The following is a 19161-nucleotide window of genomic DNA, read 5'->3' as shown; positions in this document are numbered from 1 at the left end:
CAACCTCAACAACATCTCTGGTTTCAACCACAGAGGGTAAAGACATACAGTTTTGTATTCTGAGAAATAAAAATGACTATAGCAGTAACCTTAGATCTGATTTTAAAAAAAACTATCAGTGTTAATAATACCCATTTCTGTCCGTTCAGGGTACTGTCTTCAAAATATGGATAGCGAGAGCGGTGTAGAGACAAAGGACCAGACAAGAGGAAATCTCTTGACAGATGAGTCAGGCTTTCTCACATTTTCCGAGTTACCAATCGAACAGTCTGTTGGCAACAGTGCTGTTCTGGAGAGAAAGTTCAATAGCAATATCAATGTTCGTGGAGTTCTTATCACTTTGAAGAAAATCACATCAAGTGTTACTTCTGGACAAGCAGAAGGAACGACCACACCAAAGACGGGATCAACGTCACCACAGTCAGTCAAATTCACTTTCACATTACTTGCAAAGAGAGTAGACGAGACAGATTTCAAGCAAGTGGTGATCAAAAATACAATCACGGAGGTGAGTGGGAACATTTTTTAACTAATCCACTTATAATTATTGTTTTCACTTTTATTTTTCACAATGTGCTCATTGATTATAAATCTTGTAGTCAAGCAAAAACTTTCTTCTCCTGTTCACAGTTTACCTTGACTATTGAGGGTATTCAATCGGAAGTGAAGGTATTTGCAGAGGACGAACCATCACTACAAGGTATAACGGAACTTCAGATCAAGTTCATCGATGTCTCAGGTGTCAGCGGAGCAACTATTGAGTTAACTGTCTTGGGATGTGCTGAAGGTAATAAAATTCGTTTACCAAGTAAAGAACTTTTTCCCTCAATAAAATTCAGTTTGACCAAGAACTTTTTTCCTCAATAAAACTCAGTCTGACCAAAAAGTTAGTTTGTTTGGCCTGCCAGTGTTTCATGATTTCAGATCACTCAATACACATTTGCTAACATTGGGTATCACAACAGATGGAATTAATTTACACAAGATCTTTCTTGCCGTTTTAGAAGTCTCAACAACTACGCAAACTACAACTAGCAGTACTGTTAGCACCACAACTCCTCAGCTATCAACAACTCCAGGTAATTACGAATATGCGATAAATAACCAAGCCTTCATTCTTACAGCTTTTTGAACAATTATACATGACTTTCATACCATTACTGATTTATTTACCTTGCAGGTTACTGTTTGGAGAATATGGATGGTGAAGAAGGCCTTCAGGAAGGTTTTACACCTACCTCAGATCTAATTACTTTACAAGTAGAAAATGGAACAACTTACATCAAGTTCGAAAGCTTGCCTTTGGAGGTGGGAGACAACAACCTGCCCAGTGTTGATGGCATTTTAACAAGATCTGCCTCTATCAGAGCAATCAGTATTAGGCTTGTTCCATCATCATCTTCCTCGACACCATCTCCGACTGGAAATGAGGAACTTGTGTCTGTGACTATAAATTTCTTCACCAAGAAGGAGAGAAACGATGACTTTAAGCCCCTGTTGCTGGAAGACAGCCAAGAACCCAAGGTGAATATAACAAATAATCTTACACACTTATTTTCAGAGTCAAGTTATATAAAACATGTGAAGATTTCTGAAGAAATTGCATCAAGAGTAATTTCTGAGGTTCACGTTATAATTCTCTCCCCACAGGTGATCACATTCACACCAGTCAGTGATCAACCCTTGCAGAAGTTCCTAAAACTTGGAAATGAAGTCATTGAAGGGGTTGTGGCATTCCGTGTGACTGTCCTAGAGGTCACTGGTGTTTCGTCTGCAACTTTGGAACTGCATGTATTGGGCTGTGCAGAAGGTAAGCTGATAGTAGCAGGAATACAGTATTCCTGTTACTTGTATGTAAGAAATTATTTGTTTCTTGAAATGCACGTTACAAATAGGCAAGCCTTTAAAATAAACAGTCTTAAGACCCAGTCCTTTTGTTTGAATTACAAACTGTTCTGATTCCAATCCCCTTTTTGTTTTGTCCCAGAATTCACCACAACCCAGGTAACAACTACAGCAGTCTCTGTGACAACACCAACAACGACAACCGAAGAATCAACAAGCACTGTGGCAGTTACAACACCAACTCAGACAACCACAGAACGAACAACAACCTCAACAACATCTCTGGTTTCAACCACAGAGGGTAAAGACATACAGTTTTGTATTCTGAGAAATAAAAATGACTATAGCAGTAACCTTAGATCTGATTTTAAAAAAAACTATCAGTGTTAATAATACCCATTTCTGTCCGTTCAGGGTACTGTCTTCAAAATATGGATAGCGAGAGCGGTGTAGAGACAAAGGACCAGACAAGAGGAAATCTCTTGACAGATGAGTCAGGCTTTCTCACATTTTCCGAGTTACCAATCGAACAGTCTGTTGGCAACAGTGCTGTTCTGGAGAGAAAGTTCAATAGCAATATCAATGTTCGTGGAGTTCTTATCACTTTGAAGAAAATCACATCAAGTGTTACTTCTGGACAAGCAGAAGGAACGACCACACCAAAGACGGGATCAACGTCACCACAGTCAGTCAAATTCACTTTCACATTACTTGCAAAGAGAGTAGACGAGACAGATTTCAAGCAAGTGGTGATCAAAAATACAATCACGGAGGTGAGTGGGAACATTTTTTAACTAATCCACTTATAATTATTGTTTTCACTTTTATTTTTCACAATGTGCTCATTGATTATAAATCTTGTAGTCAAGCAAAAACTTTCTTCTCCTGTTCACAGTTTACCTTGACTATTGAGGGTATTCAATCGGAAGTGAAGGTATTTGCAGAGGACGAACCATCACTACAAGGTATAACGGAACTTCAGATCAAGTTCATCGATGTCTCAGGTGTCAGCGGAGCAACTATTGAGTTAACTGTCTTGGGATGTGCTGAAGGTAATAAAATTCGTTTACCAAGTAAAGAACTTTTTCCCTCAATAAAATTCAGTTTGACCAAGAACTTTTTCCCTCAATAAAACTCAGTCTGACCAAAAAGTTAGTTTGTTTGGTCTGCCAGTGTTTCATGATTTCAGATCACTCAATACACATTTGCTAACATTGGGTATCACAACAGATGGAATTAATTTACACAAGATCTTTCTTGCCGTTTTAGAAGTCTCAACAACTACGCAAACTACAACTAGCAGTACTGTTAGCACCACAACTCCTCAGCTATCAACAACTCCAGGTAATTACGAATATGCGATAAATAACCAAGCCTTCATTCTTACAGCTTTTTGAACAAACATACATGACTTTCATACCATTACTGATTTATTTACCTTGCAGGTTACTGTTTGGAGAATATGGATGGTGAAGAAGGCCTTCAGGAAGGTTTTACACCTACCTCAGATCTAATTACTTTACAAGTAGAAAATGGAACAACTTACATCAAGTTCGAAAGCTTGCCTTTGGAGGTGGGAGACAACAACCTGCCCAGTGTTGATGGCATTTTAACAAGATCTGCCTCTATCAGAGCAATCAGTATTAGGCTTGTTCCATCATCATCTTCCTCGACACCATCTCCGACTGGAAATGAGGAACTTGTGTCTGTGACTATAAATTTCTTCACCAAGAAGGAGAGAAACGATGACTTTAAGCCCCTGTTGCTGGAAGACAGCCAAGAACCCAAGGTGAATATAACAAATAATCTTACACACTTATTTTCAGAGTCAAGTTATATAAAACATGTGAAGATTTCTGAAGAAATTGCATCAAGAGTAATTTCCGAGGTTCACGTTATAATTCTCTCCCCACAGGTGATCACATTCACACCAGTCAGTGATCAACCCTTGCAGAAGTTCCTAAAACTTGGAAATGAAGTCATTGAAGGGGTTGTGGCATTCCGTGTGACTGTCCTAGAGGTCACTGGTGTTTCGTCTGCAACTTTGGAACTGCATGTATTGGGCTGTGCAGAAGGTAAGCTGATAGTAGCAGGAATACAGTATTCCTGTTACTTGTATGTAAGAAATTATTTGTTTCTTGAAATGCACGTTACAAATAGGCAAGCCTTTAAAATAAACAGTCTTAAGACCCAGTCCTTTTGTTTGAATTACAAACTGTTCTGATTCCAATCCCCTTTTTGTTTTGTCCCAGAATTCACCACAACCCAGGTAACAACTACAGCAGTCTCTGTGACAACACCAACAACGACAACCGAAGAATCAACAAGCACTGTGGCAGTTACAACACCAACTCAGACAACCACAGAACGAACAACAACCTCAACAACATCTCTGGTTTCAACCACAGAGGGTAAAGACATACAGTTTTGTATTCTGAGAAATAAAAATGACTATAGCAGTAACCTTAGATCTGATTTAAAAAAAAACTATCAGTGTTAATAATACCCATTTCTGTCCGTTCAGGGTACTGTCTTCAAAATATGGATAGCGAGAGCGGTGTAGAGACAAAGGACCAGACAAGAGGAAATCTCTTGACAGATGAGTCAGGCTTTCTCACATTTTCCGAGTTACCAATCGAACAGTCTGTTGGCAACAGTGCTGTTCTGGAGAGAAAGTTCAATAGCAATATCAATGTTCGTGGAGTTCTTATCACTTTGAAGAAAATCACATCAAGTGTTACTTCTGGACAAGCAGAAGGAACGACCACACCAAAGACGGGATCAACGTCACCACAGTCAGTCAAATTCACTTTCACATTACTTGCAAAGAGAGTAGACGAGACAGATTTCAAGCAAGTGGTGATCAAAAATACAATCACGGAGGTGAGTGGGAACATTTTTTAACTAATCCACTTATAATTATTGTTTTCACTTTTATTTTTCACAATGTGCTCATTGATTATAAATCTTGTAGTCAAGCAAAAACTTTCTTCTCCTGTTCACAGTTTACCTTGACTATTGAGGGTATTCAATCGGAAGTGAAGGTATTTGCAGAGGACGAACCATCACTACAAGGTATAACGGAACTTCAGATCAAGTTCATCGATGTCTCAGGTGTCAGCGGAGCAACTATTGAGTTAACTGTCTTGGGATGTGCTGAAGGTAATAAAATTCGTTTACCAAGTAAAGAACTTTTTCCCTCAATAAAATTCAGTTTGACCAAGAACTTTTTTCCTCAATAAAACTCAGTCTGACCAAAAAGTTAGTTTGTTTGGCCTGCCAGTGTTTCATGATTTCAGATCACTCAATACACATTTGCTAACATTGGGTATCACAACAGATGGAATTAATTTACACAAGATCTTTCTTGCCGTTTTAGAAGTCTTAACAACTACGCAAACTACAACTAGCAGTACTGTTAGCACCACAACTCCTCAGCTATCAACAACTCCAGGTAATTACGAATATGCGATAAATAACCAAGCCTTCATTCTTACAGCTTTTTGAACAAACATACATGACTTTCATACCATTACTGATTTATTTACCTTGCAGGTTACTGTTTGGAGAATATGGATGGTGAAGAAGGCCTTCAGGAAGGTTTTACACCTACCTCAGATCTAATTACTTTACAAGTAGAAAATGGAACAACTTACATCAAGTTCGAAAGCTTGCCTTTGGAGGTGGGAGACAACAACCTGCCCAGTGTTGATGGCATTTTAACAAGATCTGCCTCTATCAGAGCAATCAGTATTAGGCTTGTTCCATCATCATCTTCCTCGACACCATCTCCGACTGGAAATGAGGAACTTGTGTCGGTGACTATAAATTTCTTCACCAAGAAGGAGAGAAACGATGACTTTAAGCCCCTGTTGCTGGAAGACAGCCAAGAACCCAAGGTGAATATAACAAATAATCTTACACACTTATTTTCAGAGTCAAGTTATATAAAACATGTGAAGATTTCTGAAGAAATTGCATCAAGAGTAATTTCCGAGGTTCACGTTATAATTCTCTCCCCACAGGTGATCACATTCACACCAGTCAGTGATCAACCCTTGCAGAAGTTCCTAAAACTTGGAAATGAAGTCATTGAAGGGGTTGTGGCATTCCGTGTGACTGTCCTAGAGGTCACTGGTGTTTCGTCTGCAACTTTGGAACTGCATGTATTGGGCTGTGCAGAAGGTAAGCTGATAGTAGCAGGAATACAGTATTCCTGTTTCTTGTATGTAAGAAATTATTTGTTTCTTGAAATGCACGTTACAAATAGGCAAGCCTTTAAAATAAACAGTCTTAAGACCCAGTCCTTTTGTTTGAATTACAAACTGTTCTGATTCCAATCCCCTTTTTGTTTTGTCCCAGAATTCACCACAACCCAGGTAACAACTACAGCAGTCTCTGTGACAACACCAACAACGACAACCGAAGAATCAACAAGCACTGTGGCAGTTACAACACCAACTCAGACAACCACAGAACGAACAACAACCTCAACAACATCTCTGGTTTCAACCACAGAGGGTAAAGACATACAGTTTTGTATTCTGAGAAATAAAAATGACTATAGCAGTAACCTTAGATCTGATTTTAAAAAAAACTATCAGTGTTAATAATACCCATTTCTGTCCGTTCAGGGTACTGTCTTCAAAATATGGATAGCGAGAGCGGTGTAGAGACAAAGGACCAGACAAGAGGAAATCTCTTGACAGATGAGTCAGGCTTTCTCACATTTTCCGAGTTACCAATCGAACAGTCTGTTGGCAACAGTGCTGTTCTGGAGAGAAAGTTCAATAGCAATATCAATGTTCGTGGAGTTCTTATCACTTTGAAGAAAATCACATCAAGTGTTACTTCTGGACAAGCAGAAGGAACGACCACACCAAAGACGGGATCAACGTCACCACAGTCAGTCAAATTCACTTTCACATTACTTGCAAAGAGAGTAGACGAGACAGATTTCAAGCAAGTGGTGATCAAAAATACAATCACGGAGGTGAGTGGGAACATTTTTTAACTAATCCACTTATAATTATTGTTTTCACTTTTATTTTTCACAATGTGCTCATTGATTATAAATCTTGTAGTCAAGCAAAAACTTTCTTCTCCTGTTCACAGTTTACCTTGACTATTGAGGGTATTCAATCGGAAGTGAAGGTATTTGCAGAGGACGAACCATCACTACAAGGTATAACGGAACTTCAGATCAAGTTCATCGATGTCTCAGGTGTCAGCGGAGCAACTATTGAGTTAACTGTCTTGGGATGTGCTGAAGGTAATAAAATTCGTTTACCAAGTAAAGAACTTTTTCCCTCAATAAAATTCAGTTTGACCAAGAACTTTTTCCCTCAATAAAACTCAGTCTGACCAAAAAGTTAGTTTGTTTGGTCTGCCAGTGTTTCATGATTTCAGATCACTCAATACACATTTGCTAACATTGGGTATCACAACAGATGGAATTAATTTACACAAGATCTTTCTTGCCGTTTTAGAAGTCTCAACAACTACGCAAACTACAACTAGCAGTACTGTTAGCACCACAACTCCTCAGCTATCAACAACTCCAGGTAATTACGAATATGCGATAAATAACCAAGCCTTCATTCTTACAGCTTTTTGAACAAACATACATGACTTTCATACCATTACTGATTTATTTACCTTGCAGGTTACTGTTTGGAGAATATGGATGGTGAAGAAGGCCTTCAGGAAGGTTTTACACCTACCTCAGATCTAATTACTTTACAAGTAGAAAATGGAACAACTTACATCAAGTTCGAAAGCTTGCCTTTGGAGGTGGGAGACAACAACCTGCCCAGTGTTGATGGCATTTTAACAAGATCTGCCTCTATCAGAGCAATCAGTATTAGGCTTGTTCCATCATCATCTTCCTCGACACCATCTCCGACTGGAAATGAGGAACTTGTGTCTGTGACTATAAATTTCTTCACCAAGAAGGAGAGAAACGATGACTTTAAGCCCCTGTTGCTGGAAGACAGCCAAGAACCCAAGGTGAATATAACAAATAATCTAACACACTTATTTTCAGAGTCAAGTTATATAAAACATGTGAAGATTTCTGAAGAAATTGCATCAAGAGTAATTTCCGAGGTTCACGTTATAATTCTCTCCCCACAGGTGATCACATTCACACCAGTCAGTGATCAACCCTTGCAGAAGTTCCTAAAACTTGGAAATGAAGTCATTGAAGGGGTTGTGGCATTCCGTGTGACTGTCCTAGAGGTCACTGGTGTTTCGTCTGCAACTTTGGAACTGCATGTATTGGGCTGTGCAGAAGGTAAGCTGATAGTAGCAGGAATACAGTATTCCTGTTTCTTGTATGTAAGAAATTATTTGTTTCTTGAAATGCACGTTACAAATAGGCAAGCCTTTAAAATAAACAGTCTTAAGACCCAGTCCTTTTGTTTGAATTACAAACTGTTCTGATTCCAATCCCCTTTTTGTTTTGTCCCAGAATTCACCACAACCCAGGTAACAACTACAGCAGTCTCTGTGACAACACCAACAACGACAACCGAAGAATCAACAAGCACTGTGGCAGTTACAACACCAACTCAGACAACCACAGAACGAACAACAACCTCAACAACATCTCTGGTTTCAACCACAGAGGGTAAAGACATACAGTTTTGTATTCTGAGAAATAAAAATGACTATAGCAGTAACCTTAGATCTGATTTTAAAAAAAACTATCAGTGTTAATAATACCCATTTCTGTCCGTTCAGGGTACTGTCTTCAAAATATGGATAGCGAGAGCGGTGTAGAGACAAAGGACCAGACAAGAGGAAATCTCTTGACAGATGAGTCAGGCTTTCTCACATTTTCCGAGTTACCAATCGAACAGTCTGTTGGCAACAGTGCTGTTCTGGAGAGAAAGTTCAATAGCAATATCAATGTTCGTGGAGTTCTTATCACTTTGAAGAAAATCACATCAAGTGTTACTTCTGGACAAGCAGAAGGAACGACCACACCAAAGACGGGATCAACGTCACCACAGTCAGTCAAATTCACTTTCACATTACTTGCAAAGAGAGTAGACGAGACAGATTTCAAGCAAGTGGTGATCAAAAATACAATCACGGAGGTGAGTGGGAACATTTTTTAACTAATCCACTTATAATTATTGTTTTCACTTTTATTTTTCACAATGTGCTCATTGATTATAAATCTTGTAGTCAAGCAAAAACTTTCTTCTCCTGTTCACAGTTTACCTTGACTATTGAGGGTATTCAATCGGAAGTGAAGGTATTTGCAGAGGACGAACCATCACTACAAGGTATAACGGAACTTCAGATCAAGTTCATCGATGTCTCAGGTGTCAGCGGAGCAACTATTGAGTTAACTGTCTTGGGATGTGCTGAAGGTAATAAAATTCGTTTACCAAGTAAAGAACTTTTTCCCTCAATAAAATTCAGTTTGACCAAGAACTTTTTCCCTCAATAAAACTCAGTCTGACCAAAAAGTTAGTTTGTTTGGTCTGCCAGTGTTTCATGATTTCAGATCACTCAATACACATTTGCTAACATTGGGTATCACAACAGATGGAATTAATTTACACAAGATCTTTCTTGCCGTTTTAGAAGTCTCAACAACTACGCAAACTACAACTAGCAGTACTGTTAGCACCACAACTCCTCAGCTATCAACAACTCCAGGTAATTACGAATATGCGATAAATAACCAAGCCTTCATTCTTACAGCTTTTTGAACAAACATACATGACTTTCATACCATTACTGATTTATTTACCTTGCAGGTTACTGTTTGGAGAATATGGATGGTGAAGAAGGCCTTCAGGAAGGTTTTACACCTACCTCAGATCTAATTACTTTACAAGTAGAAAATGGAACAACTTACATCAAGTTCGAAAGCTTGCCTTTGGAGGTGGGAGACAACAACCTGCCCAGTGTTGATGGCATTTTAACAAGATCTGCCTCTATCAGAGCAATCAGTATTAGGCTTGTTCCATCATCATCTTCCTCGACACCATCTCCGACTGGAAATGAGGAACTTGTGTCTGTGACTATAAATTTCTTCACCAAGAAGGAGAGAAACGATGACTTTAAGCCCCTGTTGCTGGAAGACAGCCAAGAACCCAAGGTGAATATAACAAATAATCTAACACACTTATTTTCAGAGTCAAGTTATATAAAACATGTGAAGATTTCTGAAGAAATTGCATCAAGAGTAATTTCCGAGGTTCACGTTATAATTCTCTCCCCACAGGTGATCACATTCACACCAGTCAGTGATCAACCCTTGCAGAAGTTCCTAAAACTTGGAAATGAAGTCATTGAAGGGGTTGTGGCATTCCGTGTGACTGTCCTAGAGGTCACTGGTGTTTCGTCTGCAACTTTGGAACTGCATGTATTGGGCTGTGCAGAAGGTAAGCTGATAGTAGCAGGAATACAGTATTCCTGTTTCTTGTATGTAAGAAATTATTTGTTTCTTGAAATGCACGTTACAAATAGGCAAGCCTTTAAAATAAACAGTCTTAAGACCCAGTCCTTTTGTTTGAATTACAAACTGTTCTGATTCCAATCCCCTTTTTGTTTTGTCCCAGAATTCACCACAACCCAGGTAACAACTACAGCAGTCTCTGTGACAACACCAACAACGACAACCGAAGAATCAACAAGCACTGTGGCAGTTACAACACCAACTCAGACAACCACAGAACGAACAACAACCTCAACAACATCTCTGGTTTCAACCACAGAGGGTAAAGACATACAGTTTTGTATTCTGAGAAATAAAAATGACTATAGCAGTAACCTTAGATCTGATTTTAAAAAAAACTATCAGTGTTAATAATACCCATTTCTGTCCGTTCAGGGTACTGTCTTCAAAATATGGATAGCGAGAGCGGTGTAGAGACAAAGGACCAGACAAGAGGAAATCTCTTGACAGATGAGTCAGGCTTTCTCACATTTTCCGAGTTACCAATCGAACAGTCTGTTGGCAACAGTGCTGTTCTGGAGAGAAAGTTCAATAGCAATATCAATGTTCGTGGAGTTCTTATCACTTTGAAGAAAATCACATCAAGTGTTACTTCTGGACAAGCAGAAGGAACGACCACACCAAAGACGGGATCAACGTCACCACAGTCAGTCAAATTCACTTTCACATTACTTGCAAAGAGAGTAGACGAGACAGATTTCAAGCAAGTGGTGATCAAAAATACAATCACGGAGGTGAGTGGGAACATTTTTTAACTAATCCACTTATAATTATTGTTTTCACTTTTATTTTTCACAATGTGCTCATTGATTATAAATCTTGTAGTCAAGCAAAAACTTTCTTCTCCTGTTCACAGTTTACCTTGACTATTGAGGGTATTCAATCGGAAGTGAAGGTATTTGCAGAGGACGAACCATCACTACAAGGTATAACGGAACTTCAGATCAAGTTCATCGATGTCTCAGGTGTCAGCGGAGCAACTATTGAGTTAACTGTCTTGGGATGTGCTGAAGGTAATAAAATTCGTTTACCAAGTAAAGAACTTTTTCCCTCAATAAAATTCAGTTTGACCAAGAACTTTTTCCCTCAATAAAACTCAGTCTGACCAAAAAGTTAGTTTGTTTGGTCTGCCAGTGTTTCATGATTTCAGATCACTCAATACACATTTGCTAACATTGGGTATCACAACAGATGGAATTAATTTACACAAGATCTTTCTTGCCGTTTTAGAAGTCTCAACAACTACGCAAACTACAACTAGCAGTACTGTTAGCACCACAACTCCTCAGCTATCAACAACTCCAGGTAATTACGAATATGCGATAAATAACCAAGCCTTCATTCTTACAGCTTTTTGAACAAACATACATGACTTTCATACCATTACTGATTTATTTACCTTGCAGGTTACTGTTTGGAGAATATGGATGGTGAAGAAGGCCTTCAGGAAGGTTTTACACCTACCTCAGATCTAATTACTTTACAAGTAGAAAATGGAACAACTTACATCAAGTTCGAAAGCTTGCCTTTGGAGGTGGGAGACAACAACCTGCCCAGTGTTGATGGCATTTTAACAAGATCTGCCTCTATCAGAGCAATCAGTATTAGGCTTGTTCCATCATCATCTTCCTCGACACCATCTCCGACTGGAAATGAGGAACTTGTGTCTGTGACTATAAATTTCTTCACCAAGAAGGAGAGAAACGATGACTTTAAGCCCCTGTTGCTGGAAGACAGCCAAGAACCCAAGGTGAATATAACAAATAATCTAACACACTTATTTTCAGAGTCAAGTTATATAAAACATGTGAAGATTTCTGAAGAAATTGCATCAAGAGTAATTTCCGAGGTTCACGTTATAATTCTCTCCCCACAGGTGATCACATTCACACCAGTCAGTGATCAACCCTTGCAGAAGTTCCTAAAACTTGGAAATGAAGTCATTGAAGGGGTTGTGGCATTCCGTGTGACTGTCCTAGAGGTCACTGGTGTTTCGTCTGCAACTTTGGAACTGCATGTATTGGGCTGTGCAGAAGGTAAGCTGATAGTAGCAGGAATACAGTATTCCTGTTACTTGTATGTAAGAAATTATTTGTTTCTTGAAATGCACGTTACAAATAGGCAAGCCTTTAAAATAAACAGTCTTAAGACCCAGTCCTTTTGTTTGAATTACAAACTGTTCTGATTCCAATCCCCTTTTTGTTTTGTCCCAGAATTCACCACAACCCAGGTAACAACTACAGCAGTCTCTGTGACAACACCAACAACGACAACCGAAGAATCAACAAGCACTGTGGCAGTTACAACACCAACTCAGACAACCACAGAACGAACAACAACCTCAACAACATCTCTGGTTTCAACCACAGAGGGTAAAGACATACAGTTTTGTATTCTGAGAAATAAAAATGACTATAGCAGTAACCTTAGATCTGATTTAAAAAAAAACTATCAGTGTTAATAATACCCATTTCTGTCCGTTCAGGGTACTGTCTTCAAAATATGGATAGCGAGAGCGGTGTAGAGACAAAGGACCAGACAAGAGGAAATCTCTTGACAGATGAGTCAGGCTTTCTCACATTTTCCGAGTTACCAATCGAACAGTCTGTTGGCAACAGTGCTGTTCTGGAGAGAAAGTTCAATAGCAATATCAATGTTCGTGGAGTTCTTATCACTTTGAAGAAAATCACATCAAGTGTTACTTCTGGACAAGCAGAAGGAACGACCACACCAAAGACGGGATCAACGTCACCACAGTCAGTCAAATTCACTTTCACGTTACTTGCAAAGAGAGTAGACGAGACAGATTTCAAGCAAGTGGTGATCAAAAATACAATCACGGAGGTGAGTGGGAACATTTTTTAACTAATCCATTTATAATTATTGTTTTCACTTTTATTTTTCACAATGTGCTCATTGATTATAAATCTTGTAGTCAAGCAAAAACTCTCTTCTCCTGTTCACAGTTTACCTTGACTATTGAGGGTATTCAATCGGAAGTGAAGGTATTTGCAGAGGACGAACCATCACTACAAGGTATAACGGAACTTCAGATCAAGTTCATTGATGTCTCAGGTGTCAGCGGAGCAACTATTGAGTTAACTGTCTTGGGATGTGCTGAAGGTAATAAAATTCGTTTACCAAGTAAAGAACTTTTTCCCTCAATAAAATTCAGTTTGACCAAGAACTTTTTTCCTCAATAAAACTCAGTCTGACCAAAAAGTTAGTTTGTTTGGTCTTCCAGTGTTTCATGATTTCAGATCACTCAATACACATTTGCTAACATTGGGTATCACAACAGATGGAATTAATTTACACAAGATCTTTCTTGCCGTTTTAGAAGTCTCAACAACTACGCAAACTACAACTAGCAGTACTGTTAGCACCACAACTCCTCAGCTATCAACAACTCCAGGTAATTACGAATATGCGATAAATAACCAAGCCTTCATTCTTACAGCTTTTTGAACAAACATACATGACTTTCATACCATTACTGATTTATTTACCTTGCAGGTTACTGTTTGGAGAATATGGATGGTGAAGAAGGCCTTCAGGAAGGTTTTACACCTACCTCAGATCTAATTACTTTACAAGTAGAAAATGGAACAACTTACATCAAGTTCGAAAGCTTGCCTTTGGAGGTGGGAGACAACAACCTGCCCAGTGTTGATGGCATTTTAACAAGATCTGCCTCTATCAGAGCAATCAGTATTAGGCTTGTTCCATCATCATCTTCCTCGACACCATCTCCGACTGGAAATGAGGAACTTGTGTCTGTGACTATAAATTTCTTCACCAAGAAGGAGAGAAACGATGACTTTAAGCCCCTGTTGCTGGAAGACAGCCAAGAACCAAAGGTGAATATAACAAATAATCTTACACACTTATTTTCAGAGTCAAGTAATATAAAACATGTGAAGATTTCTGAAGAAATTGCATCAAGAGTAATTTCCGAGGTTCACGTTATAATTCTCTCCCCACAGGTGATCACATTCACACCAGTCAGTGATCAACCCTTGCAGAAGTTCCTAAAACTTGGAAATGAAGTCATTGAAGGGGTTGTGGCATTCCGTGTGACTGTCCTAGAGGTCACTGGTGTTTCGTCTGCAACTTTGGAACTGCATGTATTGGGCTGTGCAGAAGGTAAGCTGATAGTAGCAGGAATACAGTATTCCTGTTACTTGTATGTAAGAAATTATTTGTTTCTTGAAATGCAGGTTACAAATAGGCAAGCCTTTAAAATAAACAGTCTTAAGACCCAGTCCTTTTGTTTGAATTACAAACTGTTCTGATTCCAATCCCCTTTTTGTTTTGTCCCAGAATTCACCACAACCCAGGTAACAACTACAGCAGTCTCTGTGACAACACCAACAACGACAACCGAAGAATCAACAAGCACTGTGGCAGTTACAACACCAACTCAGACAACCACAGAACGAACAACAACCTCAACAACATCTCTGGTTTCAACCACAGAGGGTAAAGACATACAGTTTTGTATTCTGAGAAATAAAAATGACTATAGCAGTAACCTTAGATCTGATTTAAAAAAAAACTATCAGTGTTAATAATACCCATTTCTGTCCGTTCAGGGTACTGTCTTCAAAATATGGATAGCGAGAGCGGTGTAGAGACAAAGGACCAGACAAGAGGAAATCTCTTGACAGATGAGTCAGGCTTTCTCACATTTTCCGAGTTACCAATCGAACAGTCTGTTGGCAACAGTGCTGTTCTGGAGAGAAAGTTCAATAGCAATATCAATGTTCGTGGAGTTCTTATCACTTTGAAGAAAATCACGTCAAGTGTTACTTCTGGACAAGCAGAAGGAACGACCACACCAAAGACGGGATCAACGTCACCACAGTCAGTCAAATTCACTTTCACATTACTTGCAAAGAGAGTAGACGAGACAGATTTCAAGCAAGTGGTGATCAAAAATACAATCACGGAGGTGAGTGGGAACATTTTTTAACTAATCCACTTATAATTATTGTTTTCACTTTTATTTTTCACAATGTGCTCATTGATTATCAATCTTGAAGTAAAGCAAAAACTTCCATTCTCCTGTTCACAGTTTACCTTGTCTATTGAGGGTATTCAATCAGAAATGAAGGTATTTCCCATGAACGAACCATCACTAGAAGGTATAAAGGAACTCCAGATCAAGTTCATTGATGTCTCAGGTGTCAGCGGAGCAACTATTGAGTTGACTGTCTTGGGATGTGCTGAAGGTAATCACATTCGTTTACAAAGTAAAGAACCCCCCCCCCCCCCCCCCAAGTTTTTTAGCATTAAATTTTGTTGGACAATTACAAAGACAAGTTTTGGTACAAATTGCACATTACCACATATGGAAATACTTTTCTCAAAGTCATTTTTGACACAACTTATCCTGTTATCCACTAGGTTTGTTGGATTGTGATTTCTTCTTATTCTCCATTGAAACAGGGTTTGAAAACATTACCTATTTCTTTACAACATTCACGTTAACCCTTTACTATAATAATATTCTACAAACAACTAATTATTGAACAATAACTTTTGCTTTTACAGAGTTTTCAACAACAGAATATGTGACAACCAAATCCCCTACAACTAAAGGTAAAATAATTGTATTTATTAAGAGAAGAGTCTTGATAACAAGTGCATGTGTTTACTATAATACCAGGAAAAATGTATGAGCATCTTGGATGGATTCATTCTGTTGTGTTCTGAACATTACACAATATTTTGATTAATCCTTTAGGTTTGCCAACAGGAGACACTTTGCTATCGACTACTACCATCAAGGGCCGTCCTCCTCGTAAGCGAATCCATTTGTCTCTTCACACTTGCAATGTTTTTTGTTATGCATAATGAATCCTTTCATTGCTACAGACTAACAAAATATCTTTTAACTACAATAAAGTCAGGTCAGTTTGTTCAACTCGGACAGAGTTCAAATTCTGCTACTTGATTTTGTTATTGAGAATTTATTAATGTAATGAACTGCCTCTAGCTACTGAATATTCCCACCCGAGTAATATGTATGTGATTTTTTTCACAGTACTCGGGTAAGTACCAAGTATACAGTAATACACACTCAATGGTGTATATGGGTGAAAACCAAAATGAATAATCTTTATCCCTGATGCAAATTTAACATCTATGATAATTTATTCTCAATTGTTATGCACTTTTCTTAAAAACCTAAAGCACCAACGACCACTACAACAACCAAGACCAGCAGCACTACAAGTCATCAGCTATCAACAACTCAAGGTAATTAGGAATAACTTACAGTCATCCAAAACTTCATTCTTACAGCTTTTTGCACAAACATACATGACTTTCATACCATTACTGATTTATTTACCTTGCAGGTTACTGTTTGGAGAATATGGATGGTGAAGAAGGCCTTCAGGAAGGTTTTACACCTACCTCAGATCTAATTACTTTACAAGTAGAAAATGGAACAACTTACATCAAGTTCGAAAGCTTGCCTTTGGAGGTGGGAGACAACAACCTGCCCAGTGTTGATGGCATTTTAACAAGATCTGCCTCTATCAGAGCAATCAGTATTAGGCTTGTTCCATCATCATCTTCCTCGACACCATCTCCGACTGGAAATGAGGAACTCGTGTCTGTGACTATAAATTTCTTCACCAAGAAGGAGAGAAACGATGACTTTAAGCCCCTGTTGCTGGAAGACAACCAAGAACCCAAGGTGAATAAAGCAAACAATCTAACACACTTATTTCCAGAGTCAAGTAATATAAAACATGTGAAGATTTCTGAAGAAATTGCATCAAGAGTAATTTCTGAGGTTCACGTTATAATTCTCTCTCCACAGGTGATCACATTCACACCAGTCAGTGATCAACCCTTGCAGAAGTTCCTAAAACTTGGAAATGAAGTCATTGAAGGGGTTGTGGCATTCCGTGTGACTGTCCTAGAGGTCACTGGTGTTTCGTCTGCAACCTTGGAGCTACATGTATTGGGCTGTGCAGAAGGTAAGCTGATAGTAGCAGGAATACAGTATTCCTGTTACTTGTATGTAAGAAATTATTTGTTTCTTGAAATGCACGTTACAAATAGGCAAGCCTTTAAAATAAACAGTCTTAAGACCCAGTCCTTTTGTTTGTATTACAAACTGTTCTGATTCCAATCCCCTCTTTTTGTTTTGTCCCAGAATTCACCACAACCCAGGTAACAACTACAGCAGTCTCTGTGACAACACCAACAATGACAACCGAAGAATCAACAAGCACTGTGGCAGTTACAACACCAACTCAGACAACCACAGAACGAACAACAACCTCAACAACATCTCTGGTTTCAACCACAGAGGGTAAAGACATACAGTTTTATATTCTGAGAAATAAAAATGACTATAGCAATAACCTTAGATCTGATAAAAAAAACTTTCAGTGTTAACAATAACCATTTCTGTCCGTTCAGGGTACTGTCTTCAAAATATGGATAGCGAGAGCGGTGTAGAGACAAAGGACCAGACAAGAGGAAATCTCTTGACAGATGAGTCAGGCTTTCTCACATTTTCCGAGTTACCAATCGATCAGTCTGTTGGCAACAGTGCTGTTCTGGAGAGAAAGTTCAATAGCAATATCAATGTTCGTGGAGTTCTTATCACTTTGAAGAAAATCACATCAAGTGTTACTTCTGGACAAGCAGAAGGAACGACCACACCAAAGACGGGATCAACGTCACCACAGTCAGTCAAATTCACTTTCACATTACTTGCAAAGAGAGTAGACGAGACAGATTTCAAGCAAGTGGTGATCAAAAATACAATCACGGAGGTGAGTGGGAACATTTTTTAACTAATCCACTTATAATTATTGTTTTCACTTTTATTTTTCACAATGTGCTCATTGATTATAAATCTTGAAGTCAAGCAAAAACTTTCTTCTCCTGTTCACAGTTTACCTTGACTATTGAGGGTATTCAATCGGAAATGAAGGTATTTGCAGAGGACGAACCATCACTACAAGGTATAACGGAACTTAAGATCAAGTTCATTGATGTCTCAGGTGTCAGCGGAGCAACTATTGAGTTAACTGTCTTGGGATGTGCTGAAGGTAATAAAATTCGTTTACCAAGTAAAGAACTTTTTCCCTCAATAAAATTCAGTTTGACCAAGAACTTTTTCCCTCAATAAAACTCAGTCTGACGAAAAAGTTAGTTTGTTTGGTCTGCCAGTGTTTCATGATTTCAGATCACTCAATACACATTTGCTAACATTGGGTATCACAACAGATGGAATTAATTTACTCAAGAACTTTCTTGCCGTTTTAGAAGTCTCAACAACTACGCAAACTACAACTAGCAGTACTGTTAGCACCACAACTCCTCAGCTATCAACAACTCCAGGTAATTACGAATATGCGATAAATAACCAAGCCTTCATTCTTACAGCTTTTTGAACAAACATACATGACTTTCATACCATTACTGATTTATTTACCTTGCAGGTTACTGTTTGGAGAATATGGATGGTGAAGAAGGCCTTCAGGAAGGTTTTACACCTACCTCAGATCTAATTACTTTACAAGTAGAAAATGGAACAACTTACATCAAGTTCGAAAGCTTGCCTTTGGAGGTGGGAGACAACAACCTGCCCAGTGTTGATGGCATTTTAACAAGATCTGCCTCTATCAGAGCAATCAGTATTAGGCTTGTTCCATCATCATCTTCCTCGACACCATCTCCGACTGGAAATGAGGAACTCGTGTCTGTGACTATAAATTTCTTCACCAAGAAGGAGAGAAACGATGACTTTAAGCCCCTGTTGCTGGAAGACAACCAAGAACCCAAGGTGAATATAGCAAACAATC

At 38.7% G+C, this 19161-nt stretch overlaps 1 protein-coding gene across 1 annotated transcript in view; it reads left to right on the top strand.

Moving 5' to 3' along the window:
• Positions 1 to 19161, top strand: part of LOC139949162 (uncharacterized) — a 30998-nt gene that overhangs the window by 10624 nt on the left and 1213 nt on the right. Inside the window, exons 11-22 of the mRNA XM_071947562.1 lie at positions 13291 to 13447; positions 13665 to 13739; positions 13841 to 14184; positions 14311 to 14470; positions 14648 to 14806; positions 14920 to 15278; positions 15402 to 15579; positions 16523 to 16588; positions 16690 to 17033; positions 17160 to 17319; positions 17499 to 17584; positions 18249 to 18405. Of these exons, the coding sequence (XP_071803663.1) occupies positions 13291 to 13447; positions 13665 to 13739; positions 13841 to 14184; positions 14311 to 14470; positions 14648 to 14806; positions 14920 to 15278; positions 15402 to 15579; positions 16523 to 16588; positions 16690 to 17033; positions 17160 to 17319; positions 17499 to 17584; positions 18249 to 18405 (2245 nt within the window). The remainder of the gene's footprint in view (positions 1 to 13290; positions 13448 to 13664; positions 13740 to 13840; positions 14185 to 14310; positions 14471 to 14647; positions 14807 to 14919; positions 15279 to 15401; positions 15580 to 16522; positions 16589 to 16689; positions 17034 to 17159; positions 17320 to 17498; positions 17585 to 18248; positions 18406 to 19161) is intronic.

Source organism: Asterias amurensis, chromosome 16, assembly GCF_032118995.1.
Source record: "Asterias amurensis chromosome 16, ASM3211899v1".
NCBI classification, from domain to species: domain Eukaryota; kingdom Metazoa; phylum Echinodermata; class Asteroidea; order Forcipulatida; family Asteriidae; genus Asterias; species Asterias amurensis.
The sequence above is the reverse complement of the archived record's forward strand: the minus strand, read 5'-3'. Positions and strand labels throughout refer to the sequence as shown.